Source organism: Stigmatopora argus, chromosome 13 (genome assembly GCF_051989625.1).
Source record: "Stigmatopora argus isolate UIUO_Sarg chromosome 13, RoL_Sarg_1.0, whole genome shotgun sequence".
NCBI lineage: Eukaryota > Metazoa > Chordata > Actinopteri > Syngnathiformes > Syngnathidae > Stigmatopora > Stigmatopora argus.
This window is the reverse complement of record NC_135399.1, coordinates 4,595,452-4,621,232: the sequence shown is the minus strand read 5'-3', so window position 1 is coordinate 4,621,232 and position 25,781 is coordinate 4,595,452. Positions and strand designations below refer to the sequence as shown.

Below are 25,781 nucleotides of genomic sequence, written 5' to 3'. Positions count from 1 at the left end.
GAGCATTCTGCACTAAACTTGTGTTATGGAAAGCCCAGCTCTCTCAGGCAAACCTTTGCCATTTCCCAGCATGCAAGGCTCTCGTGGATGCAGGCACACCATTCAGTGGTGAGAAGTATGTTGAGGCCATTTCGAAGCTACAGGAGGAATTTGATCACAGATTTGCAGACTTCAAGACACACAAAGCCACATTTCAAATTTTTGCGGACCCCTTCTCCTTTGATGTGCAAGATGCCCCTCCTGAGCTTCAAATGGAGCTCATTGACCTGCAGTGCAACTCTGCACTCAAAGCCAAGTTCAGGGAGGTGAGTGGAGAAGCAGACAAGCTTGGGCAATTTTTGAGAGAGTTGACCCCCAGCTTCCCTGAACTTTCCCGAAGGTTCAAGCGGACCATGTGCCTTTTTGGGAGCACATACTTGTGTGAGAAGCTCTTCTCCACCTTGAACTTCAATAAGTCCAAGTACAGGTCCAGACTTACTGATGAGCATCTTCAAGCTCTACTGAGGGTCTCCACTGCTTCCTCCCTCAAGCCAAATGTGACTATGTGAGAAGAAGCGCTGCCAGGTCTCTAGCAGCAAGGAGTAGGCAAAAGAAGCCGTGTTCAGAATATTTCATGTTCAATGTTCCATTCAAGTTCAGAAAGTTAAAGGTTAAAGAGCTGTTAATACAGACATTTGAAACGGAATAAAAATAATTCATTTTCTCTACTTAGCCAGCCAGTGTATATCTACTGTATGCTCATTAGTATTATTTGGTTTTATATTACTGATTGATTTATTTTTTATTCATCTTTAAGTTAATTTATTTAATTCATTATTTTTTGTTAAAAAATAAAGATATTTGATAACGTTGGAAAGTTTTATCAGTGCTTTTCTTGTGGAAATCCTGATGCGGCCCAGTCTCACCCAGACTCGGCCTCTAGCGGCCCCCAGGTAAATTGAGTTCGAGACCCCTGGTGTAAAGTATGGTGTGTTTTTTTCTGTGTCTGCATTCCCCCTTCCTGCTACTGTCACAATGAAATTTCCCAAATACGGAATGAATAAAGTTATCCAATCCAATCCAATTTAAATGCAGGGATTAATGCAATTTTTTGGGAAGGCTGGGATACCTGACTCTTTCCATCCATGATTTCCTTGAGCCGTTTTAGTGCAGTGCGGAGCTGGACAGCTGTCCGTGGGTCATGATTGTTTAGTGGGGTATCCGACTTTCTGCTGCTATCTGGAAAGTGTTTGTATACAAATATACACATGAATAACTAACTGAAACCAATCATTTGGCACATGAAAATTCAGGTCTATCAATTTTGGGATAACGACACAACCACTAGTGCAGGGGTAGAGACCCTATGGCTCGGGAGCCAAATGTGGCTATTTTGATGCGTGCATATGGCTCTCCGCTAACCTGTGAGCTAAAATATGGAAATCGTTAATGAGAGAGCCGAGACCCAAACGCACCAATAGGACCATTACATCAACACTCTCTGCCGCCGCTTTAAACACATTTTATTTTCATTAGACTCTTCTGCATGCATACTCCCATTGATAATCATTGATTAGCAACGGTGCGACAATGTTGTCAGTCTTTTTGTAATTTAAAAGTGGTGAAAGTGGGCAGACATTTTTATGTATTTTTACTTTTAAATTCTGAGTATGGCTCTCAAAGAATAACATTTGAAAATATGAATTGTTCATGGCTTTCTCTGTCATAAAGGTTCCCGACCCCTGCACTAGTGTGTTTTGTAGTGGCTCTAAACACCACCCCAATGGATTACAAATGAAACAAACACAAACATTCTTTAAAGCTTAGTCTGCAGTTATAGCACATCCATGGTTTCATAATTCCTCTACAGTAGATGTAAGAGGTTAGATTGGAGTTGAGCACCTGTCCCAACATGAAATACCCTGAGTGTATGCGAAACTTGCTACCAAATTGAAGTTATTTAATCAAAAGTGAATTTAACATAGACAGCAAAGTCACACACAAAAAAAACTCAATTGCACAAAAGCAAAAGAAAAAAACAACGTTTAGATTTCATAAAATATGAATTTATTCCGGTCTTCAGATTTATTTACGTAGATTTAAGGCTTGATGGTGCCTTTCAGCTGTTACAAACAGTGGCAAGAATAAGTGCATTAATTGGTGATGATATGTTTTGCAATTTTAATTTAAGTCACAACAATACCATCATACATTCTCCTAAAGTAATACTCTTAAAAATGTTTTGGTGTTTTTTTTAAAAAGACAAGATGTTAATATACATAGAGGGTGAAAATAGTATGTGAACATTAACATTTAATACCTAGTTGACTCTTCTTTTCCAGAAATAACCTTTCCTACAGTTGCAGATCAGAAGTGCACGATGCCTCTTCACATTGTTTCACTTCAGCAATACTTTTGGTTGGTTGGTGTGTATGGCTCTCTTGAGGTCATGCCACAGAATCTCAATTAGGTCCGTAATGACTTGGCCACTCCAGAAGTCGTAATTTCTTTTGTGTGATTCATTCTGTTGTTGATTTACTTATATGTTTGGGGATGTTGTCTTGTTGAATAACACATCCTCGTTTGAGCTTCAGCCAGAGGACAGATGACCTTATGTTTTCTTGCAAAATATCTTGGTACATTTTGGAATTCATTTTTTTTAATTGATGACAGTAATCCAGCCAGGCCTTTGAGGCTGCAAACCGGCCCAAACAATGATGCTTCCTCCACCATATTTCACTATTACCACTATTACTCCACATGTAACAAACGTTGTGTTTTGCTTCCAAATAATTTAATTTTTATTTAATCTCTCCAAAGAATATCATCCCAGAACTGCTGTGGAACATCAACGTGGTCTTTTGCAAACTTGAAATTGCAGTATTTTTTTGGTCAGCAGAGGTTAATTAACCCTTTTGCACTTTGTGGTGGCAGTCAACTTTGAAGAACAACCTTGCCTGGAGGGAGTGGCAACTGTCTTGAAATCCCTCCATTTTAAGATGATCTTTCTAACTGTTAAGACATGGACATCAAGGCTTTTAGAAATACTTTTGTATCCCCTTATGTAGTTCAACAATTCTTGCTTCAAGGTCTTATGCGAGCTCATTGGTGCTGAGCATGGTTCCCATCAGACAATACTCATTCTGAACAGTTATTTAAAAAAGGACAGGGTAGCTTGAATCGATTAACTCTACATATGACTTGAACTCCATGTTGAATGGCCCCAATTAGCGCTTGTAGATAGAAGTCATTGACCAATGGGCTTCACATACTTTTTGAGTTTGAGTTTCGTTTATTTAATAAGGGACGGCACATATTAATGAACATACAGTCGTATATCTACTTACAAAATTAATTGGTTCCAAGACTCTTTTTGTAACTTGAAAATTTCGTAAGTAGGTGTACTTTATATGTAAATTCTCTAATTCGTTCCACGGTCCTCACACAACTACCAACAAAACCCTTTAAAATTGGTCAAAGTATCCCAATTTCCCAAGAAAATTCTAAGAAAAATATTTATTATGTAATGTCTTAAAATGAATAACAAGCATACAAAAATCTATCTGTTTTGAAACGCAGGGGAACAAGAGGAAGCTATCATTAGGCAACAGAGGCAGAGAGCACACAAACAATCTAGTGAAGATAAAATTAAGAATTCAAAAAAACATTACATTGAACTTTTAATCTTTTTCATTAGTGTTTCGTGATTTCTTGGCATCTAATTTTTCACCCATTATATTTATCGCCACTGCTTCTTACCTATTTGGATTTTGGATTTACCTTCACAGCTTCTTCCAAGCATAAGTTTAAGCAGACAATGGGGCAAAGAAAAATGGAGGGTTGTTGTGAGACAGCCAATGAGAGCCCAGCAGATTATAGAGCGAGGTTCTAAAGTGAGACTCAATGCATCCACGACAATATTTACAAAATAAAATAACGGCTAAGGAATGCATTTACTTTTTGGGGGATTTCGTAACTTGGATCTTTTTCGTATCTCGAGGCACTCATTTGCATATTAAAGATTTCGTAACCTGAACATTACGCACCTACTAGAGGCATTCATAAGTATAAGTATGACTGTATATGTATAAAATTGTTTGTATGGTAATTCACATGACAACCTCCTTAACCTGTAAAGGATTTTATCTCATTTGAATGTAAATTCAATTGTATATAAATTTTAACTATTTGCTGTCACGTAACATTTTGACGTTGCAATTGTCAGTCAAGGCTGCTGCCTCTTGGTCACCGAAACTTGAGAAAAAGATTTTTAATCTAAATGGGCTATTTCCTGGTTGAATAAATGTTTTTTTTTAAGTTTCACTGCTTTTATGAAGATGATTATTTTTTGATAAAAGCAACACTTGCTTTGCGTTTTCTTAAATAATTAAGAAAACTAATTTAACTAATTTTGGAAAATTGTACATTTTTTTTTACATTTTTTAAGAATTACCTATTTTTTTTAAAGATTTTAGTATTATTTATTGTTATGTATGAATACCAGAAAGTGACTGTCTAACATAAAAGTCTAGACTTTCAAAATGAAACTTGCCTTGTTCATGTGAAATTATTTCCTAGAGTAAAAACTGTTTGGATATTAGAACATATTTCACCCCTGAGGTACAATGCCAGTGGTTGTATGAGGAAATATAATGCATGTTCTGTGTTGAAAATTAAGTCCTTTTCAAATTTTGAAAAATTAACATCTAGTTAGTGAACAAACCGAACGTACTACATTATTGTTAAAAACAAGGCATCCATCACACACATGCATGTACAAAAACAACCCCTTACTGTGTGTAGAGTTGTTACAGCCAGGGCCTGGAAAAAAATACCCTATTTTCACTTATAAAACGCACCGTGTGAGAGGGCATATATATTTTCTGTTTTTTGTCAATACATTGGACGCCTCGTCCGACAAGGCGCTAGCATGGCACTAGGCTAGCGTTTGTTATGCTATCCGCTAGTGTATGTTATGCTAGCTGCTAGTGTATGTTAGGCTTGGCACTAGCGTGTTAGTGTTTTTTTAAAGACAGCATGAGCAAAACTACGTTTGATAATGCATTATTGAGGTCAAATGTACACTCTGATATAAAGAGTTGGGTGTTTAACATGCTAGGCTCCACTGTCAGTCAGAGTTGTGTATTCCGGGAACTTGATTCCAGCTTTGGAGAAACCTCAAACAACAATGCTGGCCGTTACCTGATCCCAGTCATCCACAATCCATTGTAACTCGGACATGCATCACTCCCAAGCCTTTGATTCTCCCCGCTGTTATATCGGCATCGACAATTCATTCCAAATCATCACGTAACTTGTGCTTGCCCGAACTACAATATTGGCCATTCATTAGCAAAGCTGTTAAATTGTGTTCGATCCATGGCTTCAGTCCATTTTCCAAGCGTTCACATCTGCATTGTGTTGTCATTCACGCCAGGCATTGCTCTGATATGCTGTTTATTTAAGTATTTAAGTATTGAGAGTGTTTTTGAGGGTTAAAAGCGTTGCAAGCGCACAGAAGTCAAATGCCTTGCCACTCCCCTGGGATGTTTTGAATGGATTTACCGTAATGCTTGGAATGCGCGGGGGGGGCTGTTTTTAGGGTGAACGTACGCTGGGTTGATCGCAATAAGTAGCATGCTGGCAAGAAATAAAACCAGTCACTCAAGTGGCTAGGGCCATACAAAAATTGAGGTTAGTGCACAGACAAGCTTTTTGAGTTCAACCGATTGGGCACATCGACCGTTTTAGAGAAAATTGTAGACTTTTAAGTGCGCCCTATAAGTGTGAAAATACGGTCATTTTTGTCTTGCCAAGTAAATCAAATGATAACATGAGCAAGTGCCCTGACCTGCTCTGTCCACTGGAATCAGAAGACAGAAGAACCATCGGAGTCTTGAAATTATGGGGGGAGTTCATCTTATATTCGGCCCAATGCTGTATGTATTTTTATGTATTGCACATACAGTTGTAAAAGTCTATGCGTATAGGTTATGAAGGAGTATCATAGTTGTTCCAACTAAGAATATTTGAAGTAAATTAGCAGTGAATTAAAAACTATGAATAAAAGCAGTCAAAGTCTGAAGCACAGGAGTAATTCAACGCTATCTACATTTTTGTGTGTAGTACCAGAGGCAGTGGAGGTGCGTCTGATGTTATCCGGGTGCGACTTTCGCTGCGATCTTGAACTGGAATGTGAAGGGCTGGATGACCAGCTTCGACTCTCCGTCTGAGTGGAAAGGGGTGGATCATCCAGCTTGTCTGAAACTGTGGAGGCAGGACGGGCATCCTCTGTAACCACACATGAATGACAACACTCCATGATTAATTATGTTCTACTCCCCTTTAAAAGTAAAAATAAACACTAAAATGCAGTGGCAGCCCGTCAGGGCCTTCAAGGCCTTCTCTGCTGGCCTAAGAAATATCTGAATCATATTATATTTTGTCCATCAATACTTATTATTCCAAATGCTCTGTTAGCTTCCTTTCATTCCTTTTCCCCCTGGTTGCATTGCTTCCAGATGTGTGTTTTCATATTGAAGCATTTAACCAATCACATTTCAGCCATTATTTGTTGCCAGATCAGATCTGCCTCAAAGCCTTCACAATCAGTTCTGCGGGGTCTGCTGCATTAAACAAGACTGTTGCTTTTAACCAATCAGATTTCGAGTTGGCAACCCCACAATGATTTTTCATAGGAGTTAGCATTTTGCTGGCTGGGATACATCATTGCTTTCACCAACTATTATTGTCTAGTAGGCGGGCCAAGAGATCGCAAACTCCACCCACAATGCCGGAAATATGACAGGACCGGCTCAACTTTCATCATTAGCTTCGATGGCGATAGAAAAGAAGGAATAAAGAGAGGATGGATATTGTGTACAGTTAAAAAGAATTTTTGGTGAGTATAATATGGCTATATTCCTAAATAATATTTCAATTGTGGGCCCGGTTCTGATATCTGAAAAGATCCAGTGTTTGTATTTAAGCTCCAGTGTTTGTATTTAATCACTAAATGCTGCTAGGATGTGGATTTTACCCTAGTTTAATTTTTGCCATTTCGCCATTGACGTCCATCGCTGTCTTTTCCCGAGGAAATCACCCCCCCCTGGCCTGGTTGTAATGTCTCAAAAGCTCCAGTATTGGTATTCAATCAATAAATGCTGCTAGGAAGTGGATTTTACCTAATTTTAGTGCATTTTTGTCATTTCACGTATGGACGTATCGACGTTCATCGCTGTCTTTTTACCGGAGAAATTATACTCCTAAAAAGCTCCAATATTTGTATTTAATCAATAAATGCTGTTTTCGGCTGTATTTTACCCCATTTTCGGGCAATGTTTGCCCGTACGCCATTGACGTTCATCGCTGTCTTTTCCCGGGAAAATCGCCCCCCTGGCCTGGTTTTAACGTCTGAAAAGCTCCAGTATTTGTATTTAATCATGAACTGCTGCTAGGAAGTGGATTTTACCCCATTTTTGTGCATTGATTTATTGATTTTTTTTTTGTGTCGCAGCTCTAGCTGCAGTAGAGGTTTTATAGCCATAAAATAGTTTTTGAGGGTTGGATTGATACGTTGAAGGCGCTACAAGAAAATGCACCGACCGCCACTGCTAAAATGTCATCTATTGTACGTAAAGGCTCTTAAGAACAATCTTGAGAAAAAAATGTCTTATATCTTTGCCAATTCTGATTTTTTTTTAAATCTTTCAAAAAGGAAGTATTCTAAAGTTAGTCTTCTCAGTTGAATATTTTAAAATAAGACTAGCATTCTTTTCCCTTCAAAGTAACACATTTGTATAGAAGTGAAAATTGTGAATCAGGGAGTGGCTTATTCGCAAGATATTGTAAAGTGAAACAATTTTAAGGCCATTTAAAGGGTGCGGCTTATACGTGGGGCGACTTATATGCAAGTAAATACGGTATGTCCTCTCTGGGTCTCCGTAATGAGGTTGATGCAAAACAAAATTGGCCGGTACGAAGCCATGTTTGCACAATCGCCCCCGGGCCAACATTCCTTATTGGTCTCTGTATTGTACTATGGAAAAGCAGAGAATTATTGGTCCGGTTGGGTTTGCGTGTACCAGAAAAAATGACCCAAAGTTGTAAAAGGCTACCCTCAAACTTCCCGACCATGCCTGGACTAATCGTTTTTTTGAAGGAGCTGAAACGGAAACCAATACTTGATCTTCACCGGGACATGAAGCACCAATTGAAGTAACAGAAGCCGGGCCCCTCTGCTTGTTAGATGCTAAATGCAGCCGTAAAACCTGCGAACTTAGTAATTTTTGTCGATTTTTTTTGCATGTATGGAAAAAATGAGCCCAAAGTTGCACTTTTTGATCATAAAAATGCGACTCCAAGTTAGAAAAAATGTTTTTTTTTTTTAAACTGGGGCCCGAATTCAGACATTGAGTGCAGTAACATCCTAAAGTCATACATTTGCAATTTTCTGTTCAAATCCGCATCCAAATCGGCTGTACGGTGTTGTCTCCATTTTGTCCGATGTTAATGGACAAACACACTAACGCGCACACATTCTCAGAAATAGTAATATGTATAGATACAATGAATTTATGCAGAGATTATCATTGGACATGGAGCATCAATGGTTATGGCAAATTTGTGACATGGTCTCTGACCTTTGTTGTTGAAGCGAAACAGGTTGACAAAGGAGCTATATGCTGATCGCAGTGGGGGTTCCTCCTGCTCTGGCGTGAGTGGCTTGAAGTGGGTCAAATGGGAAGGGCTTGTAGGTGAGATGACAGTTGGTTCAACACTCCAGTCCGATGAGGACGATGGCACTGACTTGTCCCCGGAGGCCATCTCCTGCAGTGTCCTTCAAGGGAGGTGGAAAATGTGAGTATATACTACTCCTACAAGCAAGCAGCAGAAAGAACACCAAACATCTTTATATTTCAAAAATGGTACGAGTGTGAATGGTTGTTTATCTACTGGTGCCCTGCGATTGGCTGGTTATCAATTCAGAGTGTCCCCTGCCTCTGGCCCCAAGTCAACGGGGATAGGCTACAGCACCCCCGCCCCTTAGGATGAAGCGGTTCAGAAAATGAGATGCTGAGAACTGTGTTTTACTGAATTATTTGAAAAAAGTAAATTACGCTCGCGTGAAGACGCCCCCACGCCCGGAAAAAAGAAAAGAAAAAAGACACGTACACAAACTCGATCATAAAAGTTTATTTAAAAAAACGCTACAATCTCTAGGGAAGATCGATGAGATCGTTACCAGGAACCGATATAAACACACTTCTATTACGAACCAACTTCCTTCCCCATAAATTGACCAACCCGGTCATCAATGCATTGCAAGAAACCATTATATTTTACTTACTCTTTCAAGAACTGCCCAAACATTACAGATCATGTCATTTGCTTTCATCAAATGTCAAGAAAATTGCAGAAGTGCATCACGCTACTCGCCTCGTCATGTGACCACAATGGCGTGACAAACATTACGGAGTACATGAGTGGGGTTGAATATGTATCAAACATCGGCTAGATCTTTCTAGCCTTATTTGAAAACAAATGAGTCCTCGCAGTGAACGGTCCATAAAACAAATACTCGCAACTGCAGTGGTGCAAATAGTGACTTAAAGCTTCACCTAGAGTACAATTGTCATTTAAAATAGCTAGACACTTGTCACTTGTACCTGCTAGCTTCTGTCAAGGCTCCTATGCTAATCAACCGGATGCTCACAACCTTATTTTTGCCCCATTTTGAACCTTTTTTTTAAACTTACCTTATTTATGGATTATACATCGTTGGTTAAATATTTCAAACCAACCAGGCATCCATGATTTAATTTCGAATTGTATCCAGCTCTCATAAAAATGTCTCTTTGCAAACACTTACTCCACCACACGTCAAGTTAAAGGGGCAGACATTACAAGCCGATCCGGGAAAACAGAGAGGTCGATTTGATATTGCATTGAATTTGAATTGAATGCTTTTATTGTCATTATACAATAACAACTACAAACAAACAGACAAATAAATAATCAAGAAATAATAACAATACATGAAAAAAATATTTATCAATAAATAAGTAACACATAATAAATAAATAAGTAGTAAACAACATAAATAAATAGGTAAGTGCACATATAACAACAACAAATTAACAAATGAACAGATAAATAATCAATATATAATCCTAATAATAAATAATTAATCCGTAAGTAATAATTAAATAAGTAGGGAAGTACACAAGCAACAACAACAAACAAACAAATGAACAGATAAATATTCAATGAATAATCATAATAATAAAAAATCTATACATTAGTAAATAAATAGTCAACAACAAAAATAAGTAGGGAAGTACACAAACAACAACAAACAAACAGATAAATAATCAATACTAATAATAAATAATCAATACATAAGTAGTAATAAATAAGTAGGCAACAACATAAATAAGTAGGGAAGCACACAAATATCAACAACAAACAAATGAACAGATAAATACTCAATAAATAATCATCTGATCTTATCTCATCTCATTTTCTGAACCGCTTTATCTTCATTAGGGTCGCGGGGGATGCTGGAGCCTATCCCAGCTGACTTTGGGCCAGAGGCAGGGGACACCCTGAATTGGTGGCCAGCCAATCGCAGGGCACAAGAAGATGGACAACCATTCACGCTCATACTCATACCTAGGGGGGAATTTTAGAGTGTCCAATCAGCCTATGCATGTCTTTAGAATGTGGGAGGAAACCGGAGTACCCGGAGAAAACCCACGCAGGCCAGGGGAGAATATACAAACTCTACACAGGTGGGCCGACCTGGATTTGAACCCAGGTCCCCCAATGTGAGGCCGACACGCTCACCACTCATTCACTGGGCCGCCAAACATTTTTCAACTTATTGAATTTAAAGCTGAAGTGATGTTGACTTTAGCTAGTTTTATATCATTGTGAACAACACAGTATCTCTGTGGCACAATTGGTCAATGCACTTGGCTGTTAACTGAGAGGCTGGTGGTTCAATCCCACCCAGGGATATGTGTCTGGGAAAAATGTCCCTATTTGAATTGTTGTAATGCTTTGCAATAACATACAATGGTATGAATTTATTACCCGTTGCTATGTACTCACGCCCTCCAGCGGGTCCGTGGATATCGTGTCTCCCCGCACCTTTCATGAGTCCTGTTTTGAGCATTTCAACAGCAAAAATCAAAGAAATGTTGGAGAAATTTCACGAAATTTTGTCTTCGTAGAAAAAAAGCACATCCAGAAAGTGTTCACGAGTCGTGCGATCATCCACTTTGACGACGTTTGTCTGTTGCATTATAGAAACATTATTAAAAGTCATCAAAGGCAATTGTCTTTGGATAGTTTTTATTCTTCAAAAAGTCCCAGCACGCCAGAAGGGCAACTTAAATCTAAACAGGTAAAAACCAGTAGCGACTGATAAAATGGGTGAAAAATTAAATTCCAAAGAAATCATAAAATGTTAATGTTCGTTGTTTATTAATGTTGTTGTTTGAATTCTTAATGTTGCGTTATAAGACGTGTGTTCATGTGGTTGTCATGTCTTGTTAGGGTTTTGGGTGGATGTGTGTGTGTGTCTGTGTGTGTGTTTGCTTCACGCCTCTTGTGTCACGGACCCTCTGGAACGAATTAGAGAATTTACATATAAAGTACTGCTCTACTTACAAAATTTTCAACTACGGAAAAAGTTCTGGAACCAATTAAATTTATAAGTAGACGTATGAATTTAATGGGGTCACTTGTCAAATCGGTGTGCTTCTTGCAATCCTGGTGAGATGCATGAACCACCCTGTGTTTCAATGTCTTCTGTGTCTTTCTCTGTCTCCCAAAACCCCCAGAAAAAAAAACGAGCATGTGGCGTTGTAGGAAGAAGGTGAAGAGACAATGGTAATGCCATCATTGTGAAACTTGGTGGGTTCATTGAAGTTGAGTTTACAACAATGTCAATAAATACTTGCGTTACCGAGCCTTTATTTTTGATACGGCAAAGGCAGATTAGTATAAAATACTGAAGGAACGGGTGCTGTGGCTTAGCTGGTCAAAGCGCCTGTCTAGTAAACAGGAGATCCTGGGTTCAACTCCCAGCAGTGCCTATAATCCATGTCTCTTTTATCAATCCAGCTTTTTATCAAAACATTTTTCAACTAATGTAATTTAAAGCTGAAGTGATATTCACTTTAGCTAGTTTTATTTTATTTTAAAGACACAGTGTCTCTGTGGTGCAATTGGTCAGTGCACCTGGCTGTTAACTGAGAGGTTGGTGGTTCAATCCCACCCAGGGATATGTATCTAGGGATATGTTCACTATTTGAGTTGCTGTTGTGCTTTCCAACAAGGTACAGCAGTATAATAATTTATTACTCATTGTTATATACTCACAGTCCAGTGGATGTGTGGATATCATGTCTCCCTCACAGTTCTTCGGTCCTCCTTTTGATTCCAGGTTGGTCCTCCCATGTCATACCTGTCAACCTCTGCCGATAACTGCCCTTATAAATGATTATGATTCCCCTTACAAACCCCCAAAAAACCTTACAAACACCATACGACTCGTACGGTGTTTGTAAGGTTTTTTGGGGGTTTGTAAGGGGAATCATAATCATTTATAAGGGCAGTTATCGGCAGAGGTTGACAGGTATGCCATGTAGAGTTTGCATCTGGACCTGTGATGGTTTTCTCTGAGTACACTTGTTTCCTCCCACATTCAGAAAGGATTCATGCTGGGCACCACCTCGTGGTGTAGATGTTCACTCGCCTAACTACAGTGCAGGCAGGGGTGTGCTCAATTTCCGCTGGTGGTATTTATGACTGTGAGTGTGGATGGTTATCTGTCTCTCTGTAACCGCTACGACTGATGGGCGAACATTCTAGGGCAGAGCTTGGCAATCTGGTCCTTGAGGACCGCTGTGGGTGCATGTTTTTGTTCCGACCGATCCAGCACAGACAGTTTAACTAATTGGATTTCTGCTGAAACAAGAAGCACCTGACTGCAATCCACTGATTGCACTTCCAAGATACCAGATTGGTGGAAAGGTTTGCTCTTATGGGTTTGAACGAAAACCTACACCCACTGCAGCCCTTTGTGGAATTAATTGCCCAGGTCTGGTCTAGGATGTAGTCTGCCTATCGCCCGATGGCAGCTGTGTTAGCCTCCAGCAACCCCCGCAACCCTTTCGAGGATTGGCGTTATAGAAGATGAATGAATGGATTCATGCTAGGCTGGTTGGACACTCTAAATTGCCCCTATATATGAGAGTTAATGTGAATGTTTGTCAGTGTCCTCGTACCCTGCAATCCGCTGTTCACCAATTCAGGGTGTCCACCGCCGCTGGCCCCAAGTCATTTGGTATTGGCTCCAACACCCCCTTTGACCCTTGTGAGGATAGTTGGTTCAGAAAATGAATGAATGAATGTTATGTAGTCAAATGTACACTCTCACCAGTCTATAACCCATTTGAATTTACTCATAGTGATCATGGATCATGTTTGTATTATCACTCAAATTTCTATACTCATACCTTGTGTTTGCTTTTCAACACGTGTTCCTCTGTTGTGCAAATTACACATTTATCTTAAGACTCATGACCCATATTATTAGCTCTGGTGGTATAGGGTTAGAGAGTAGTGGACATTACAAACTGGCCTGGGGTTCTGGTAACATGCATTGTTCTCAAGCCTCTGATTGAAAAGTCAGTGTAATTGCCAAGACTAGCTTACCATGGAGAACAACTCCATATCTGGATATTTCTTCTCAACTGAAACACACCTACTAATATTAAAATTAAAGTCCACTTTTGCCTGCTGGAAAGACGATATATAGTGGTGTCAGATGTCAAATCGGTGTGTTTCTTGCAATAATGCTCCTGCTGAGATTGGATTGGATGACTTTATTCCCGTATTCGGGAAATGTCATTGTCACAGCATGATGCATGAACCACCATGAGTTTCAGTATGTCTTCTGCATACCTGTCAACCTCTGCCGATAACTGCCCTTGTAAATGGTTATGATTCCCCTTACAAACCCCCAAAAAACCTTACAAACACCGTACGACTCGTACAGTGTTTGTAAGGTTTTTTTGGGGTTTGTAAGGGGAATCATAATCATTTATAAGGGCAGTTATCGGCAGAGGTAGACAGGTATGCTTCTGTGTCTCCCTCTCTCCCCCAAATCCCCCAGAACAGAAAACGAGCATGTGGCGTTGTAGGACCTGGGTCAAGAGACAATGGTAACACCATCATTTTGAAACTTGGAGGGTTCTCTGAAGTTGAGTTTGCAACAATGTTAAAAAATACTTGTGTCACCGAGCCTTTAATTTTGATACGGCAAAGGAAGATTGGTATCAGCTGCAGGAGGAAAGGGTGCTGTGGCTTAGCTGGTCAAAGTGCCTGTCTAGTAAACAGGAGATCCTGGGTTCAACTCCCAGCAGTACCTATAAACTGTGTCAATTTTATCTATCAAGCTTTTCGTCAAAACATTTTTCAACTTTTGGAATTTAAAGCTGAAGTGATGTTCACTTTAGCTAGTTGTATTTTATTCCAAAAGACACTGTGTCTCTGTGGTGCAATTGGTCAGCACGCTCAGCTGTTAACTGAGAGGCTAGTAGTTCAATCCCACCCAGGGATGTTTGTCTAGGAAGAATTTCACTGTTTGAATTGTTGTTGTGCTTTGCAATCACATATAGCGGTATATGAATTTATTACCCATTGTTATGTACTCACGCGGTCCAGCGGGTGCGTAGATATCATGTGCTTGCGTCCTGGTTTCGATTCCTGGTTGGTCCTCCCATGTAGAGTTTGCATCTGAGCCTGTGAGGGTATTCTCTGAGTACTCCTGTTTCCTCCCACATTCAGAAAACATTCATACTAGGCTGGTTGGACACTCTAAATTGCCCCTACATATGAGCGTTAATGTGAATGTTTGTCAGTGTCCTCGTACCCTGCGATCCGCTGTTCACCAATTTAGGGTGTCCACTGCCGCTGGCCCCAAGTGATTTGGTATTGGCTCCAACACCCCCTTTGACCCTTGTGAGGATAAGTGGTTCAGAAAATGAATGAATGAATATTATGTAGTCAAATGTACACTCACCAGTCTATAACCCATTTGAATTTACTCATAGTGATCATGGATCATAATTGTATTATCACTCAAATTTCTATACTCATACCTTGTGTTTGCTTTTCTACACGTGTTCCTCTGTTCTGCAAATTGCACATTTATCTTAAGACTCATGACCCTTATTATTAGCTCTGGTGGTATAGGGTTAGAGAGTAGTGGACATTACAAACTGGCCTGGGGTTCTGGTAACATGCTTTGTTCTCAAGCCTCTGATTGAAAAGTCAGTGTAATTGCCAGCTTACCATGGAGAGCAACTCCATATCTGGAAGTTTCTTCTCAACTGAAACACACCCACTAATATTAAAATTAAAGTCCACTTTTGCCTGCTGAAAAGAAGATATATAGTGGTGTCAGATGTCAAATCGGTGTGCTTCTTGCAATAAAGCTCCTGGTGAGATTGGATTGGATGACTTTATTCCCGTATTCGGGAAATGTCATTGTCACAGCATGATGCATGAACCACCCTGAGTTTCAGTATGTCTTCTGTGTCTCCCTCTCTCCTCTCCCCCAAATCCTCCAGAACAGAAAATGGCTGAAGTTGAGTTTGCAACAATGTTAATAAATACTTGTGTCACCGAGCCTTTAATTTTTATACGGCAAAGGAAGATTGGGATCAGCCACAGGAGGAAAGGGTGCTGTGGCTTAGCTGGTCAAAGTGCCTGTCTAGTAAACAGGAGATCCTGGGTTCAACTCCCAGCAGTACCTATAAACTGTGTCAATTTTATCTATCCATCTTTTCATCAAAACATTTTTCAACTATTGGAATTTAAAGCTGAAGTGATGTTCACTTTAGCTAGTTGTATTTTGTTATAAAAGACAGTGCCTCTGTGGTGCAATTGGTCAGTGTGCTCAGCTCTTAACTGAGAGGCTGCTGGTTCAATCCCACCCAGGGATGTTTGTCTAGGAAGAATTTCACTCCTTGAGTTGTTGTTGTGCTTTGAATCACATATAGCGGAATAAGAATTTATTACCCATTGTTATGTACTCACGCGGTCCAGCGGGTGCGTGGATATCACAAGCATGTGATATGAACTAGCACGTGTGTCCCTCACAGTGCTTGCGTCTTGGTTTCGATTCCTGGTTGGTCCTCCCATGTAGAGTTTGCATCTGGGCCTATGAGGGTTTCCTCTGTTTCCTCCCACATTCAGAAAACATTCATGCTAGGCTGGTTGGACACTATAAATTGCCACTAGGTACGAGAGTGAGGGTGAATCGTTGTCACTGTCCTCATACCCTGTGATCCGCTCTCCACCACCTCCGGTCCCAAGTCATTTGGTATCGGCTCCAGCACCCCCTTTTACCCTTGTGAGGATAAGTGATTCAGAAAATGAATTAATGAATATTATTTAGTCAAATGTATATACTCTCCCCAGCCTATAAACCTTTTGAATTTACTCACACTGATCATGGATGTTGTTACATATGTATTCACACTTTATATTTTACTTTCTATACTCAATCCTTGTGTTTGCTTTTCAAATTGTGTTCCTCTGTTTTGCAATTTCCACATTTATCTTCGGACTTTTTATTAGCTCTGGTAATATAGGATTAGAGATAACAGCGTAGCAGACATTCCAAAGTCTGACCTGGGGACTGATACCATGCATTGATCTCATGCCCCTGATTGAAAAGTCAGCGTAATTGCCAAAACGAGCTTCCAATCGAGAACAACTCCATATTTGGAAGTAGTTGATACCCATAATTATCAAAGTTGGTGGGTTTCCTCAAGTTAAGTTTGCAACTTTTGAATTTAAAAAAAGTACTGTCTTAACAAACCTTGATTTTTGATACAGCAATTGCAGAATGGAATGATAGGGTGCTGTGGCTTAGCTGGTCAAAGTACCTGTCTTGTAAACAGGAGATCCTGGGTTCAAATCCCAGCAGTGCCTCCAACTTGTTCCTTTGGAACACTGAATCCAGAGTCAAAAGCATGCTGGTACTGGATTGAAAAGCACAACTCTTTTATCAGACTTTGAAGACAAAAAGTCTATGGCAGCCAATGTATTGGTTCCTCTGACCTTAAATTTCAATTTACAAAAAAAATGTTACCTTCAACATTTTGGTTTATCATTCCAGCGTGTGTGAAGAAAGCTCATGTGTGCGCGAGCCTTGAAAAAGAAAGCTTGGTAAAACTTTAGACCAGGGGTGGCCAAGACAGATAACCATCCACACTCACATTCATACCACCACCAGTGGGAATTGAGCATACCCCTGCCCGCACTGTTGTTAGGCGAGTGAACATCTACACCACGAGGTGGCGCCCAGCATGAATCCTTTCTGAATGTGGGAGGAAACAGGTGTACTCAGAGAAAACCATCACAGGTCCAGATGCAAACTCTACATGGGAGGACCAACCTGGAATCCAAAGGAGGACCGAAGAACTGTGAGGGAGACATGATATCCACCCATCCACTGGACTGTGAGTATATAAAAATGAGTAATAAATTATTGTACTGCTGTATCTTGTCGGAAAGCACAACAGCAACTCAAATAGTGAAAATATCCCTAGATACACATCCCTGAGTGGGATTGAACTACCAACCTCTCAATTAACAGCCAGGTGCACTGACCAATTGCACCACAGAGACACTGTGTCTTTCTAAACAAAATAAAACTAGCTAAAGTAAACATCACTTCAGCTTTAAATTCCATTAGTGGAAAAATGTTTTGATAAAAAGCTGGATAGATAAAATGGACATGCATTATAGGCACTGCTGGGAGTTGAACCCAGGATCTCCTGTTTACTAGACAGGCACTTTGACCAGCTAAGCCACAGCACCCATTCCTTTTATACCTTATACCAATCTTCCTTTGTCGTATCAAAAATAAAGGCTCGGTAACGCAAGTATTTGTTGACATTGTTTTAGACTCAACTTCAATGAACCCACAAAATAATGGTATTACCATTGTCTCTTCACCTTCGTCCTACAACGCCACATGCTCGTTTTCTTTTCTGGGGGTTTTGGGAGACAGAGAAAGACACAAAAGACATATTGAAACACAGGGTGGTTCATGCATCTCACCAGGATTGCAAGAAGCACACCGATTTGACATGTGACCCCATTATATTAATGTCTACTTACGAATTTAATTAGTTCCAGAACTTTTTTTGTAGCTTGAAAATTTTGTAAGTACAGCAGTACTTTATATGTAAATTCTCTAATTCGTTTCAGAGGGCCCGTGACACAAGAGGCGTGAAGCAAACACACACAGACACACACACACATCCACCCAAAACCCTAACAAGACATGACAACCACACGAACACATGAACACACGTCTTATAACGCAACATTAAGAATTCAAACAACAACATTAATCAACAACGAACATTAACATTTTATGATTTCTTTAGAATTTAATTTTTCACCCATTTTATTAGTCGCTACTGGTTTTTACCTGTTTAGATTTAAGTTGCCCTTCAGGCGTGCTGGGTGACAGACTTTTTGAAGAAAAAAAACTATCCAAAGACGATTGCCTTTGATGACTTTTAATAATGTTTATATAATGCAACAGACAAACGTCGTCAAAGTGGACAATCGCACGACTCGTGAACACTTTCTGGATGTGCTTTTTTTCTACAAAGACAAAAAGTTCGTGAAATTTCTCCAACATTTCTTTGATTTTTGCTGTTGCAATGCTCAAAAACAGGACCCAAGAACAGTGCGGGGAGACATGATATCCACGGATCCGCTGGAAGGCGTGAGTACAGAGCAACGGGTAATAAATTCATACCGTTGTATTTTATTGCAAAGCACTACAACAATTCAAATAGTGAAATTCTTCCCAGACACACATCCCTGGGTGAGATTGAACCACCAACCTCTCAGCCGAGCGCACTGACCAATTGCGCCACAGAGACACTGTGTTGGTCAAAATAATATAAAATGGTACACGGTCGATTGGTTACCGGTCTTTTGGTCGCCGATCTTTTGGTCTTCCGGAAGGTAAGTGATAATTACCATTTAAATCGTTGCTCAAATTTCCTAAATACAAACTGCGAATTACTATTTAGTCATACTTAATGCCCTATTAATTATAAGGCTAAAGAAAATCTCCAAATTTCCCGGACTTTTTTTGTTTTTTGTTGGAGAACTTGCTAAGACCCTGACACACGTACCTTCCTAAGGGGACAACTCATGTACATACAAACTCTTATACACTCAAACATCGGCTCAGTGAAACTGCTCATGGCCATTGTTGGCTTTTATTGATGCGTAGACCATGTTGTTTTACCTTGTTTTGTCGCCGGTCTTTTGGTCGCCCGTTGTTGCGGTCGGGGCGACCAAAAGACCGCGACCAAAAGACCGCGACCAAAAGACCGGCGACCAAAAGACGGCCACCAAAAGACCGGCAAATTAATGAATGTTATTTAGTCAAATGCATACTCTCCCCAGCCGATAAACCTTTTGAATTTACTCACACTGATCATGGATCTTGTTACGTATGTATTCACACTTTATATTTTGCTTTCGATACTCAATCCTTGTGTTTGCTTTTCAAATTGTGTACCTCTGTTCTGCAATTTCCACATTTATCTTTGGATTTTTTATTAGCTCTGGTAATATAGGATTAGAGATAACAGTGTAGCGAACATTCCAAAGTCTGGGCTGGGGACTGGTACCATGCATTGTTCTCAAGCCCCTGATTGAAAAGTCAGCGTAATTGCCAAAACGAGCTTGCCATCGAGAACAACTCCATATTTGGAAGTATTTGATACCCATAATTATCAAAGTTGGTGGGTTTCCTCAAGTTAAGTTTGCAACTTTTGAATTTAAAAAAAAGTACTGTCTTAACAAACCTTGATTTTTGATACAGCAATTGCAAATTGGAATGAAAGGGTGCTGTGGCTTAGCTGGTCAAAGTGCCTGTCTTGTAAACAGGAGATCCTGGGTTCAAATCCCAGCAGTGCCTCCAACCTGCTTCTTTGGAACACTGAATCCAGATTAAAATGCACAAGTCTTTTATCAGACTTTCAAGACAAAAAGTCTATGGCAGCCAATGTATTGGTTCCTCTGACCTTAAATTTCAATTTACAAAAAAAATGTTACCTTCAACATTTTGGTTTATCATTCCAGCGTGTGTGAAGAAAGCTCATGTGTGCGCGAGCCTTGAAAAAGAAAGCTTGGTAAAACTTTAGACCAGGGGTGGCCAAGTCTGGGCTTCGAGAGCCCCTATCCAGTCTGTTTTCCATATCTCCCTCGTCTACCACACCTGAATCAAATGATCAACTCATCAGCAAGGTGTCCAGAAGCTTCCTACCGATCCCGATTATTTGATTTAAGTGTGTTGGGTGGAGAATGACATGAAAAACAGACTAGGTAAGGGGCTCTCGAGGACCGGACCTGGCCACCCCTGTTTTAGACGGCCAAGCGACGTTAGTTTGATCCCAGGTCGGTCCACACTTTGTGGAGTTTGCTTGTTCTCCCTGGGATTGCATGGGTTTTCTCCGGGAACTATGGTTTCCTCCCACATTCCAAAAACATGCAGGGTATGCTGGTTGAACACTCTAAATTGCCACGAGGTACGAGAGTGAGGGTGAATCGTTGTCACTGTCCTCATACCCTGCGATCCGCTCTCCACCACCTCCGGTCCCAAGTCATTTGGTATTGGCTCCAGCACCCCCTTTTACCCTTGTGAGGGTAAAGACATCGGAACAAAACCATGCACCCACAGCGGTCCTTGAGGACTGGATTGCCAAGGTCTGCCCTAGAATGTTCGCCCATCAGTCGTAGGGTATACAGAGAGACAGATAACCATCCACACTCACATTCATACCACCACCAGTGGGAATTGAGCATACCCCTGCCCGCACTGTTGTTAGGCGAGTGAACATCTACACCACGAGGTGGCGCCCAGCATAAATCCTTTCTGAATGTGGGAGGAAACAGGTGTACTCAGAGAAAACCATCACAGGTCCAGATGCAAACTCTACATGGGAGGACCAACCTGGAATCCAAAGGAGGACCGAAGAACTGTGAGGGAGACATGATATCCACGCATCCACTGGATATACTGAGTATATAACAATGAGTAATAAATTATTGTACTGCTGTATCTTGTTGGAAAGCACAACAGCAACTCAAATAGTGAAAATATCCCTAGATACACATCCCTGAGTGGGATTGAACTACCAACCTCTCAATTAACAGCCAGGTGCACTGACCAATTGCACCACAGAGACACTGTGTCTTTCTAAACAAAATAAAACTAGCTAAAGTAAACATCACTTCAGCTTTAAATTCCATTAGTGGAAAAATGTTTTGATAAAAAGCTGGATAGATAAAATGGACATGCATTATAGGCACTGCTGGGAGTTGAACCCAGGATCTCCTGTTTACTAGACAGGCACTTTGACCAGTTAAGCCACAGCACCCATTCCTATGATACCTTATACCAATCTTCCTTTGTCGTATCAAAAATAAAGGCTCGGTAACGCAAGTATTTGTTGACATTGTTTTAGACTCAACTTCAATGAACCCACAAAATTTCAAAATGATGGTATTACCATTGTCTCTTCACCTTCCTACAACGCCACATGCTCGTTTTCTTTTCTGGGGGTTTTGGGAGACAGAGAAAGACACAAAAGACATATTGAAACACAGGGTGGTTCATGCATCTCACCAGGATTGCAAGAAGCACACCGATTTGACATGTGATCCCATTATATTAATATGTCTACTTACGAATTTAATTAGTTCCAGAACTTTTTTCGTCGCTTGAAAATTTTGTAAGTAGAGCAGTACTTTATATGTAAATTCTCTAATTCGTTTCAGAGGGTCCGTGACACAAGAGGCGTGAAGCAAACACAGACACACACAGACACATCCACCCAAAACCCTAACAAGACCTGACAACCACACGAACACATGAACACACGTCTTATAACGCAACATTAAGAATTCAAACAACAACATTAAACAACAACGAACATTAACATTTTATGATTTCTTTGGAATTTAATTTTTCACCCATTTTATTAGTCGCTACTGGTTTTTACCTGTTTAGATTTAAGTTGCCCTTCAGGCGTTCTGGGTGACGGACTTTATGAAGAAAAAAAACTATCCAAAGACGATTGCCTTTGATGACTTTTAACAATGTTTATATAATGCAACAGACAAACGTCGTCAAAGTGGACAATCGCACGACTCGTGAACACTTTATGGATGTGCTTTTTTTCTACGAAGACAAAAAGTTTCGTGAAATTTCTCCAACACTTCTTTGATTTTTGCTGTTGCAATGCTCAAAAACAGGACCCAAGAACGGTGCGGGGAGACACGATATCCACGGATCTGCTGGAAGGCGTGAGTACAGAGCAACGGGTAATAAATTCATACCGTTGTATTTTATTGCAAAGCACTACAACAAATAGTGAAATTCCTCCGAGACAAACATCCCTGAGTGGGATTGAACCACCAGCCTCTCAGTTAACAGCCGAGCGCACTGACCAATTGCGCCACAGAGACACTGTGTTGTTAAAAATAATATAAAATGGTACACAGTCGATTGGTCACCGGTCTTTTGGTCGCCGATCTTTTAGTCTTCCGGAAGGTAAGTGATAATTACCATTTAAATCGTTGCTCAAATTCCCTAAATACAAACTGCGAATTACTATTTAGTCATACTTAATGCCCTATTAATTATTAGGCTAAAGAAAATCTCCAAATTTCCCGGACTTTTTTTGTTTTTTGTTCGAGAACTTGCTAAGACCCTGACGGACGTACCTTCCTAAAGGGACAACTCATGTACATACAAACTCTTATACACTCACACATCGGCTCAGTGAAACTGCTCATGGCCATTGTTGGCTTTTATTGATGCGTAGACCGTGTTGTTTCACCTTGTTTTGTTGCCGGTCTTTTGGTCGCCGGTCTTTTGGTCGCCCGTTGTTGCGGTCGGGGCAACCAAAAGACCGGCGACCAAAAGACGGCCACCAAAAGACCGGCAAATTAATGAATGTTATTTAGTCAAATGCATACTCTCCCCAGCCGATAAACCTTTTGAATTTACTCACACTGATCATGGATCTTGTTACGTATGTATTCACACTTTATATTTTGCTTTCTATACTCAATCCTTGTGTTTGCTTTTCAAATTGTGTACCTCTGTTCTGCAATTTCCACATTTATCTTTGGATTTTTTATTAGCTCTGGTAATATAGGATTAGAGATAACAGTATAGCGAACATTCCAAAGTCTGGGCTGGGGACTGGTACCATGCATTGTTCTCAAGCCCCTGATTGAAAAGTCAACGTAATTGCCAAAACGAGCTTGCCATCGAGAACAACTCCATATTTGGAAGTATTTGATACCCATAATTATCAAAGTTGGTGGGTTTCCTCAAGTTAAGTTTGCAACTTTTGAATTAAAAAAAAAAGTACTGTCTTAACAAACCTTGATTTTTGATACAGCAATTGCAAATTGGAATGAAAGGGTGCTGTGGCTTAGCTGGTCAAAGTGCCTGTCTTGTAAACAGGAGATCCTGGGTTCAAATCCCAGCAGTGCCTCCAACCTGCTTCTTTGGAACACTGAATCCAGATTAAAATGCACAAGTCTTTTATCAGACTTTCAAGACAAAAAGTCTATGTCAGCCAATGTATTGGTTCCTCCGACCTTAAATTTCAATTTACAAAAATAAATGTTACCTTCAACATTTTGGTTTATCATTACAGCGTGTGTGAAGAAAGCTCGTGTTCGCGAGTCTTGAAAAAGAAAGATTGGTAAAACCTATCCAGTCTGTTTTCCATGTATCCCTCGTCTACCACACCTGAATCAAATGATCAACTCATCAGCAAGCTGTCCACAAGCTTCATACCGATCCCAATTATTTGATTCAAGTGTGTTGGTGGAGAGACATGAAAAAGAGACTGGTAGGGGGCTCTCGAGGACCGGACTTGGCCACCTCTGCTTTAGACGACCAAGTGCTAAGTTCTGGGGTCGTGAGTTTGATCCCAGGTCGGTCCACACTGTGTGGAGTTTGTTTGTTCTCCCTAGGATTGCATGGGTTTTCTCCGGGAACTATGGTTTCCTCCCACATTCCAAAAACATGCAGGGTATGCTGGTTGAGCACTCTAAATTGACCCTAGGTATGAGTGTGAGCATGAATGGTTGGTTGGGAAAATGAATAACACAAAAACAAATGTTCAGAGTTCATTGGTGCATATAATTTCTAATATACATATACAATAATGTACCCTAATGGCGTCCAGAACCAATCTGCTTTGTTTTACAAGAATCAAGCAGGGTAAAGCTGTGTTAGAATTATTATGAATATTCTATATGTGTTGTAAGCATTTTTCAATAAGTAGTAATGCTATAAATCAAGTCATGGGAAGATGGACTTTTTTCCTGCACAGTCGACTCTTCAAGGGCGAAGGCGTTACGGACACTTCTACCAAATGTTATGACGAAGACTCCAGCAGATTTGAAAATACTGCTTTGTTTACATTAAACTGCTTTGCTTTGTTTACCTAATAATGAAATTATTATGCTTACTGGTGCAAATAATAATGCCGTTGTTTTGCTTATTGTGCAAATTCTTACGCAGGTGTTCCGATAAAAACAGATTGTTGTGACAGTGTTTTTATAACCTTCATGATGTTATTCGGTTGAGCTTATACAATTGTTCAAAACAGTTGAATGTTTTGGTTATGTGCTGCTAAATGGACCGAAGAGTATGCCGCTCGTCAGAATGCACTGGGGACTAAGACGACGTCACATGGCATTTTCCTTGCAAGTGTAACCAGAAATGTTGAGAGATGTTTTTCCTTTTTTAATTAAATATTACTAATAATGATTTAAAAGGTTTGAATCATTATTCTAACAAGCTGCATTCACTTACTAAGCTCCTCACCTCTGAAACAGGTTACCTGAAGGTCTGAACTATGCTCAAACAGTTTTGTCAATTAAACAACATTGAGAAGAATACTGTGTCAAATGTTTTTGTTTTTAAATAATGGGACTTTTGTCTTTTTATTTGGGTTTTGGGATTTTCATGTGGTGTAAAGCACTTTCCTTATATTGAGTTGTGTTATGGAAATGAATTTGCCTTTTCTCTATAGTGTTTCAATTGGTTTTCATAATTGACATGCTTTAAAGAAAATGTACATTGGCATTAAATTTCAGAAGAGAAACGCCCGGTACAAAAACAGAAATGTTATTTTTTTTCAAATAGGAGTGGTTGGTGTGTCGACTTCGCAGCTCTGGGGTCCTGGGTTCAAGTCCAGGCCGGAGAAATTGCTGGTTTGTGTATACTCCTGCAATACTTTGAGAAACCATTGTTCACAAAAAGGTCATTTATAATAGGTGTTGCATGTTCCTTTTGCTTATTGGCTGCTACTGACAATGATAGACGTTTATTGTTGTCAATGGCAGCTGATGATTAAGTGCATCAACGTTGTGGCATTTCCTTCTTGCGTCAGTTAAAAAATAACATAAAATATGCTCCAGGGACTTCTACTACCTCACAGGGCTTTCTTCTGCAATGACATTGACTGAACTGTATATCTCCTCAGGTCTGTCAGAGTTGCGCATGTTCCTGTATAGAGATGAGCTGGGGGTCGCCAACAAGTACTATAGGAGACGATGACAATATTTAAATGCTTAAATTCCTTGGAACCAACCAATATAATCCAATTTATACAGGGAGTCCTTGGGTTACGCCGGTCTCGACATAA

The 25,781-nt window shown here is 40.0% G+C and overlaps 2 protein-coding genes, 1 long non-coding RNA gene and 10 other non-coding genes across 19 annotated transcripts in view; 7 read left to right on the top strand and 6 right to left on the bottom strand.

Moving 5' to 3' along the window:
* Nucleotides 1–9,886, bottom strand: part of pikfyve (phosphoinositide kinase, FYVE finger containing) — a 41,085-nt gene extending 31,199 nt beyond the window's left edge. For 2 of the 5 annotated variants that reach the window (XM_077616416.1, XM_077616417.1), the window contains exons 1-4: nt 9,329–9,617; nt 8,622–8,818; nt 6,109–6,270; nt 1,109–1,218 (exon numbers count right to left, since the gene is read on the bottom strand). In XM_077616416.1, coding sequence (XP_077472542.1) covers nt 1,109–1,218; nt 6,109–6,270; nt 8,622–8,818; nt 9,329–9,351 — 492 coding nt within the window. In that variant the 5' untranslated portion in view covers nt 9,352–9,617. Of the gene's footprint in view, nt 1–1,108; nt 1,219–6,108; nt 6,271–8,621; nt 8,819–9,328; nt 9,618–9,647; nt 9,688–9,737 lie in introns of those variants that run through there. The other 3 variants (XM_077616418.1, XM_077616419.1, XM_077616420.1) reach the window with 3 other exon arrangements.
* Nucleotides 9,887–10,927: 1,041 nt separating this feature from the next.
* trnan-guu (transfer RNA asparagine (anticodon GUU)) lies at nt 10,928–11,001 on the top strand. The gene has a single exon. It is a non-coding gene; the product is annotated as a tRNA-Asn (tRNA).
* Nucleotides 11,002–12,009: 1,008 nt separating this feature from the next.
* trnat-agu (transfer RNA threonine (anticodon AGU)) lies at nt 12,010–12,083 on the top strand. The gene has a single exon. It is a non-coding gene; the product is annotated as a tRNA-Thr (tRNA).
* Nucleotides 12,084–14,155: 2,072 nt separating this feature from the next.
* Nucleotides 14,156–17,793, bottom strand: LOC144087451 (uncharacterized). Of its 3 annotated transcripts, none has more exons than XR_013304749.1 (5): nt 17,462–17,793; nt 16,883–17,383; nt 16,096–16,408; nt 14,927–15,012; nt 14,156–14,796 (listed from the first exon to the last, which is right to left on the bottom strand). It is a non-coding gene; the product is annotated as an uncharacterized LOC144087451 (long non-coding RNA). The 3 variants fall into 3 exon arrangements; XR_013304750.1 differs by having other exon boundaries at nt 14,927–16,408; nt 16,883–17,214; nt 17,283–17,383; XR_013304748.1 differs by having other exon boundaries at nt 14,927–16,408.
* trnat-agu (transfer RNA threonine (anticodon AGU)) lies at nt 14,349–14,422 on the top strand. The gene has a single exon. It is a non-coding gene; the product is annotated as a tRNA-Thr (tRNA).
* On the top strand, nt 15,738–15,811 carry trnat-agu (transfer RNA threonine (anticodon AGU)). Its single transcript has one exon. It is a non-coding gene; the product is annotated as a tRNA-Thr (tRNA).
* On the top strand, nt 16,922–16,995 carry trnat-ugu (transfer RNA threonine (anticodon UGU)). Its single transcript has one exon. It is a non-coding gene; the product is annotated as a tRNA-Thr (tRNA).
* A 19-nt stretch (nt 17,794–17,812) lies between the features above and the next one.
* trnat-agu (transfer RNA threonine (anticodon AGU)) lies at nt 17,813–17,886 on the bottom strand. Its single transcript has one exon. It is a non-coding gene; the product is annotated as a tRNA-Thr (tRNA).
* Nucleotides 17,887–19,946: 2,060 nt separating this feature from the next.
* Nucleotides 19,947–20,020, top strand: trnat-ugu (transfer RNA threonine (anticodon UGU)). The gene has a single exon. It is a non-coding gene; the product is annotated as a tRNA-Thr (tRNA).
* A 1,388-nt stretch (nt 20,021–21,408) lies between these two features.
* Nucleotides 21,409–21,482, bottom strand: trnat-agu (transfer RNA threonine (anticodon AGU)). Its single transcript has one exon. It is a non-coding gene; the product is annotated as a tRNA-Thr (tRNA).
* A 1,016-nt stretch (nt 21,483–22,498) lies between these two features.
* Nucleotides 22,499–22,572, bottom strand: trnan-guu (transfer RNA asparagine (anticodon GUU)). The gene has a single exon. It is a non-coding gene; the product is annotated as a tRNA-Asn (tRNA).
* A 966-nt stretch (nt 22,573–23,538) lies between these two features.
* trnat-ugu (transfer RNA threonine (anticodon UGU)) lies at nt 23,539–23,612 on the top strand. Its single transcript has one exon. It is a non-coding gene; the product is annotated as a tRNA-Thr (tRNA).
* A 635-nt stretch (nt 23,613–24,247) lies between these two features.
* Nucleotides 24,248–25,781, bottom strand: part of LOC144086540 (interleukin-10 receptor subunit beta-like) — an 8,552-nt gene continuing 7,018 nt past the window's right edge. Inside the window, exon 7 of the mRNA XM_077616421.1 lies at nt 24,248–25,677. Coding sequence (XP_077472547.1) covers nt 25,564–25,677 — 114 coding nt within the window. The 3' untranslated portion in view covers nt 24,248–25,563. The remainder of the gene's footprint in view (nt 25,678–25,781) is intronic.